Below are 7,053 nucleotides of genomic sequence, written 5' to 3' on the forward strand. Positions count from 1 at the left end.
CTAACTTCATTCTACAGGTCAAGGTCAAATGCCAATTTCATTCCCATAGAACACTCCCTGTCTCAATGGAATTGAAAGGCAGGTGACCTGGCATCTAGTCTCTGCTCTGCCTGGCATCTTGGTGACCTGAGGAGTCCATTTAAAGCCCACAACTCTCAGTCACGTCGTTTGTATAAAATTGGTGAGCCTGTGATGAAAAGGACTCTTTCCACCCACAAAACGCAATGGTTCTTCACCACCATGCAGGGAGACGGCGAATTTAGAAACAGGAGGAATTTTAGTGCCACCAGATAAGCCATGTGCTGTGAGAATGATGGGGAAAGACTTTTCTGTAAAAAGTCAGTATGGCTTGGTTTTCTGCCAGGGAAGCGCACAGCCACTTTTGTTCTCAGCATTATATATGGGAAAAGTGAATTCACAAGTTGTGCAAAATGGTTGTTTCATCAACAGGAGTTGGAAGCCAAATGCAATTGTTAAATATTCACAATCGATAAAACAAATCTGTGCGCTTCAGTTTTCTTGGAATAAGTAATCCTGGCTGAAAGAGATCCCTGGAAGGCACTGAGCAGCTGGTAGGGTGAACAGATGAACACGCTCTGTCTCTTTCCTTCTATACTCATTTCACCTGGGAGGTAACTATTTCCCCACCTCTGAAGATGAATATTCTTCTGTAGCAATGACCACTTGAAATTAATGAGTTCAAAATCCTGTGTCTCTCTTGGAAGCAGTTATGTCCAAGACTAATTACCTTCAGTGTAAAAAATACCTTTATTATTTTTTTTTAGTAACAAACTCCTTTCTCCTTTGCTGCACCTTAGAGTACAGCACATTTTAAACAGAGGAAATGTAATTAAATTAGAACTCGTGGTGGAAAGCAGTGGCGGCTGATAATAATTGCTTTTCAGAACACACTATAATTATTTCAAAGCATCACAGTCAACTTAGAAGGCTCGCTTTGTCTGGACTAGAGCTGCTTTGATGAAGACACTATGCCTTCATGAGTCTAGGTTTTCTTAAATTTAACTAAACTGTTTTTTTTAATGATTATATTAATAATTACAGTACCATGATGCTATTTTATGGACACTGGAAGATAAAATTCAAATTCCCCTTCTGCCTATTTGTTAAAGTTGTAACCACAAAATGTACACAATTTTTGCTCATTAACTGTTTGATAAGCCCTTGAAATTCTACAACCAATGAAAATACCTTTTTCATTGTAGTATTTAATACATTAAATCGAGGCGTAAGAGGGATTTTGTTAATACCCTGATAAACCACTAGTTTTTGCTCACCCTGTTTCCTCTACCTGGAACGTCTCCCCTTTTTTTCTGATTCCATGAGTAAAATTCTACGTTACCCTTCAAGTCCCAGATTAAATGCCATCTGTTATGGAATGAATGAATTCTCCCTAAAATTCATATGTTGAAATTCTAACATCCAATATGATGGTATTAGTAGGTAGGCCCTGTGGAGGTAATTAGGTCATGAGGGTGGAGCCCGCATGAATGGGATTAGTGCCCTTAATAAAATAAGAGCTTGCTTCCTCCCTCTCTGTTCTCTACCACGTGAGGACAGAATGAAAAGATGGGCATCTGTAAACCAGGAAGAGGGACTTCACCAAGAACTCGACCATGTTGGCACCCTGATCATGGGCTTTCAGCCTCCAGTGCTGTGAGAAATCAATGTTTGTTGTTTACACCACCCAGTCTATGGTATTCTGTTATAACAGCCCAAGCTCACTGCGACACCACCTCTTCCACAAAGTCTTCCTTGATTGCCACAAGAGGAGTGCATCGTTCCAAATCCAAGATCCAAGAGCTTAAGTTTTCTTATCTACAGTACAGTGATCACAGGGATGTACTGACCATAAAATGAGTTAACATTTGTGGAATCTGAAAGGATACTGTTATCACCATTATGAACCTTTCTCTGCTTACCTCTTTAGATGCTGCCAGCTTAAAGACATGGTATACAACACAAGTCAGCTAAACATTGGAGTCATCAGGGCACAATTTTCACCTCTAAGCAGTGGGTACTAATTAATTATCTGCAGAATGGTATTTTGTGTCTGAAAGAAAGCACTGGGGTCCTGAGGTAAACATATTACATGCTGCTGTGTGACCTTGGGAAAGTCCCTTTACTTTTCTGGTTTTCAATTTTCTTTTGTACACAACGAGTTTATCAAACTAAAATTTCATTAAGATTACTTTTGCCTTCAGTACCCTATGAGTATAATTACAGGTGGTGCAAACCTTAAAACTGTGCCCAAGATATTTATAGCATGAAGACTAATTGACATCCTACCTAATCATGCAAACAGAGATCAAATTTCTTCTATGCAATTACCGTTTCTGGCTTCGTAAAGACAAAAAAAAGCAAAATTTCATTACCTTACCATGCCATGCAAAGTTGATCAGTTTTGTGAAATATGCCAGGTAATTAATAACTGGAGGTGGAATGTTCCATCTCATTGTCGTAGCATCATCTTGACAAAATTGCAGAGTCCCTCCCCTTCAGCAGAGAACATACTGGAATGTTTGCTGGTTCTATGGAGGGTAGAAAAAAGTAAACTCAATGATAGATCAAATAATGACTAACATTATTATCTTTATTATTATTATTTATAATAATAGCACTAGCAGTAAAGTGTTAACGTTTGCTGGGCCAGTACTCTGGGCTGGGCACTATGCTGTGATCCATATGGATTATATCATGTATATAATGCCGTTGAGGTAGGTATTCTCATTATTTGCTTCTACTGAGGAAACTGAGGCTCAGAATGGACAAGTAACTTGACTAGCGTTACACAGCTGGTGTGTGGTAGAAATGGAATTCAAATGCAGTTTGAGCTGACTCCAAAGTCCTGACCCTCAGCTAGAAGGTTAAACTGACCCATATGCAGTATCACTATTCAGGATTAGCATCCAGTTTGTAGAGGACCCAGCCTGTAAGGTATCAACAGAGAGCCTGATATTCAGCTGCCGTGTACATGAAGGGCTAACAATTATGTCATCCCGTTCTGATTTGTGTCTGTGTGTGTGTGTTTGGAGGGGGCGGTTTCCCATACATCCAAGCAATTCTCAGACACCAGATGGGTGGCCTATAATTCCACTCAATTCTGACACTATGTACTACCTGGAGACAGCATCAGATCCCACAGGTTAAGGGCTCAGTCCTACAAGACTGTCTTTCCCCACTTCAGTTGCTAATCACAAGTTCAGGTTGTCACCTGTGCTTCTGACCAACTGGGTACAGATTTGAAGTTCCAATGCCCCCCTCCCTGAATTTTATTCATTTGCTAGAGTGACTCACAGAACTCAGAGAAACATTTTGCTTACTAGATTACTAGTTTATTGTAAAAAGGTATAACTCAGAAACAGCCAAATGGAAGAAATGCATAGGGCTAGGTAGGGGGAAAGGGCGTGGAGCTTTCATGCCCTCTGAAGGCACTGCTCTCCTAGAATCTCCAACCTGGAAGCTCTCTGAACCCTGTCCTTTTGGGGTTTATGGAGGCTTCATTACATATGCATGACTGATTAATTAATTGGCTGTTGGCGATTGATTCAATCACCAGCCCTTTTCCCCTTCCCGGGGGTAGGAGGTTGGGAGGGTGGGACTGAAAGCTCGAACCTTCTGATCACATGGTTGGGTCCCCTGCCAACCAGCCCCCCTCCTCAGGTGCGTTCCAAAACTCAACTCATAACCTAAGAAGAGACATCTTTATCACTTCACAACTTATGAAATTCCAATGGTTTTAGGAGCTCTGTGCCAGAAATGGGGATGAAGACCAAATATATATTTCTCATTATAAATCATGGTATCACGATGGCTCTACCAATACTTAAACTACAGAAGCAATCCTACCAGTGGGAAACTGTTGCTGCTGAGTCCCCTGCATGCCTGTCCCTTGGCCCTAAGCTGCTGTGGCTACTCCTATGGGTTCCCCTTACACTTTCCACTTTCCCAGTATCTCCTCAAGACCTAGAAATAAAGGGTTGTAAATACCTGTCACAGGGGGCAAGTCCAGGACCCTGCCCCAGGGTTTAGGCTAGTATTCAATGTGACTGGTTGTTGCCCATGCCATGATTGTGAATTTAAAAAAATATTACTCTTGGTCAACACGATTATGTGTCAATGTGTTAGATATATTTAGGGCTGAGGGTTTGTGTTTTATGTTTTGTGGGGGGAATGGGGGTGGATGGGATGGGAGACTGTTTTAGTCTGTTTGGGCTGCTATAACAAAAACACCATGGATTAGGTGGCTTAAACAAAAAACATTTATTTCTCACAGTTTGGGTGCCCGGGAATTCCAAAATCATGGTGCTGGCAGATTTGGTGTCAGGTGAGGGCCCTATCCCTGGTTCACAGCCTTTTCATTGTGTCCTCACCTGGCAGAAGGGATGAGGGAGCTCTCTGGGGTCTCCTTTATAAGAGCACTATCCCCATTCATGAGGATCCACCCTCATCTGCTAAATACCTCTCAAAAACCCTACCTCCTAATGCCATCACGATGGCATTAGGATTTCAACATACGAATCCTGGGGAAGACACAAACTTTCAGACTGCAGTACCATCCGGAGGCCCCACCTCCTAAGACCATCACGCTGGGAGTTAGTATTTCAACATATGAATTTGGGGGGACACATTCAGTCCATAACAGAGACTTCCTGATGCACTGACCTGGCAAATAAATGTTAAAAACGATGAATTTGTGGCCCTTCAATATCACCATTTTAAACACCATTCTCCAATAAAAGCAACTAAGGGCTCTTTGGCGAACTGGTTGATTCCAGGACTGGGGCAGGGAAAATAGAAGATGAATCTGGAGCATCTTGGAGTGCCAGATAGTGAGGAAGGGCTCAAAAAACAAAACAAAACAAGAAGGATGGGGCATATCGAAACGGTACATACTGAAAGAGCTCTGAATGGCTAAAGTTGGACCAACGTGAGCGTCAAATAAATGACAGTTTTAGATTATAACCCAAAGTACAAACTAAATACCCATGAGCCCACCCTGATATAGATGCATGAAGAAATAAAACAGGGACAAACGATGACTCTTCTGTACGGAAGAATTCCAATTAATAAATGTAAGCGGAATGAAATAGAAAACCATCTTTGGCACACCAGAGTAACAACTGCGTCTGGGAAGATGCCCTGATGGATGCTAACATTCATGGGTGAAAGTTTAAGCAGGAAGAGAGTATTTGCATAGTTTCAAAGGATCTCCTCTAAGTATTTAGCAATAGCAAAGGGAAAAAAGTAACTTTATATTTAAGAAATCTGGCAAACTGTCTTAGACAAGTGACCAAGTTAACATCACCCATAATACCTATCGATGATCACGTACCCCCTGATTTGATACAGAAAGAAGCACATCGCCTGTGTGGTATCCCTTCCAAGAATGCACACCCCCAATTTAATAGTGAAGAAACATCAGACAAATACAAATTGAGGGACTTTCTCTAAAACAACTGTCAGTACTGTTCAAAAGTGACAAGGTCATGAAGACAAGGAAAGAAAAAGAAGTTGTCACAGATAAAAGGAGACTAAGGAAACGTGCCAACTAAATGCGATTTGGGATCCTAACTGAATCCTGGAACAGAAAAAGGTCAATTGTAGAAAACTAGTGAGACCCAAATAAATTCCACAGTTTGATTAATAGCAGTGTAGAAGTTTCCTTTCTTAGATTTGATCAGTGTTTTACAGTTATGTAAGGGGTTAACAGAAGGGGAAGCTGAGAATGTGGGAACTCTGCATTATTTTTGCAACTTTTTTCTAAGTCTAAAATTATCTCAAAATAAAAAGTTTTGAAAAATGAATTTAAGAACCAAAACCCAGGAGAATTTTCTACATTATGGCATCTAAAAAAACCCATTTCTCCCCTTTCATGAAACTTATGGAATTGTGTATGGAATTCATCAAAATAAGTACAAAGTTTGAAGAAAAATTAAACCATCAACATCTTTTAACTTAAAAATATTTATTTAACCAATCGTTATAGATCTCCTACTATGAACTAAGTAATGTGCTCTCCTGAGTATACACTTTCCTTTATAATGTATAACTTTCACTTCAAAATCTTTCTTTCTGACATATGTAGTGGAATATTCTAGATATAAGCCTATCTGTTTTCTCTGGAGAAATTGTTTCTGGTCAGCTTGTGCCACCAAAAATGCCCTGGGTGGCTGTTGGTGGCTTTTTTGGTCTCCCTGTATTACCCTGGATGCCACTGGTTATGTGAGGGTTCAGGACATTTTTGCTGTATTCCACTCTGGAAAAATAAATTTTAGTGCCTATGAGTTCCCTCAGTAAATAAATGAGACTATGCTATCACACCAGTCAGCTTGGGAAACGTGAGGCTTAGCTGGTCTCTCACCTCACAGGAGAAAGGAACCAGGAATGAAATCTTGACAGGGTGCTATCAAAGTGTCTCTCCCACACCCCACCAGGAACTCAGCCACTTCAACATGATGTGACTTGATTTATGGCTGCTGGACTATAGCTTCAATTATGTAAGTAACATGGGATGGGAAAATCAATCTAACCTGATAATTTTGCTCATGGATAATATTTCAAATGCACAGTTTGATGAGAGGATTACGTAGCATCTTGTAGGGTGTAACAGGAACATAATTATGGGACCTTACAGTGGCTGCAGCTCAGTCAGTTGATATGACATAACCTCAACTTTTCTCTATCAATTTCTTCTGAATGCTTCAGCTTAAGTGTTTACCTGCCTCAAACTTTGGACTGCTGATTAGAAAAATTAAGGCCCACTTGATAGATTTGATGGCAGTGAACTGAGGATTAATAACCAACCAAAAACCCGAAAGAGCCAAGAGAAAAGGAAGGGATGCTTGAATATGAGGTCTTACAGGACTGGGAAATATTTGTGGATGTAATAATTGTGATAATAATGATGATTTATTTTAAAAAGCAGCTATATCTGTGAATCTGCTTCATTTTTGTTATTATATTCACTAGTTTGTTGCATATTTAGAGGACAAGCTAGTGGTTACCTTTGGGGGTAGGGGGCAGTGTAGGGTT

General features: G+C 40.4%; 1 protein-coding gene across 2 annotated transcripts in view; it reads right to left on the reverse strand.

The window, feature by feature from the left end:
* Positions 1–2,522, reverse strand: part of CRBN (cereblon) — a 104,448-nt gene extending 101,926 nt beyond the window's left edge. Inside the window, exon 1 of one of the 2 annotated variants that reach the window (XM_027121438.1) lies at positions 2,394–2,522. In XM_027121438.1, the coding sequence (XP_026977239.1) occupies positions 2,394–2,474 (81 nt within the window). In that variant the 5' untranslated portion in view covers positions 2,475–2,522. The remainder of the gene's footprint in view (positions 1–2,393) is intronic. The other variant, XM_027121440.1, reaches the window with a different exon arrangement.
* Positions 2,523–7,053: the final 4,531 nt, after the last annotated feature.

The sequence above is a fragment of the Aethalodelphis obliquidens genome, unplaced genomic scaffold, assembly GCF_003676395.1.
Source record: "Aethalodelphis obliquidens isolate GAN/ISIS:26980383/991018 unplaced genomic scaffold, ASM367639v1 scaffold22, whole genome shotgun sequence".
Lineage (NCBI taxonomy): Eukaryota > Metazoa > Chordata > Mammalia > Artiodactyla > Delphinidae > Aethalodelphis > Aethalodelphis obliquidens.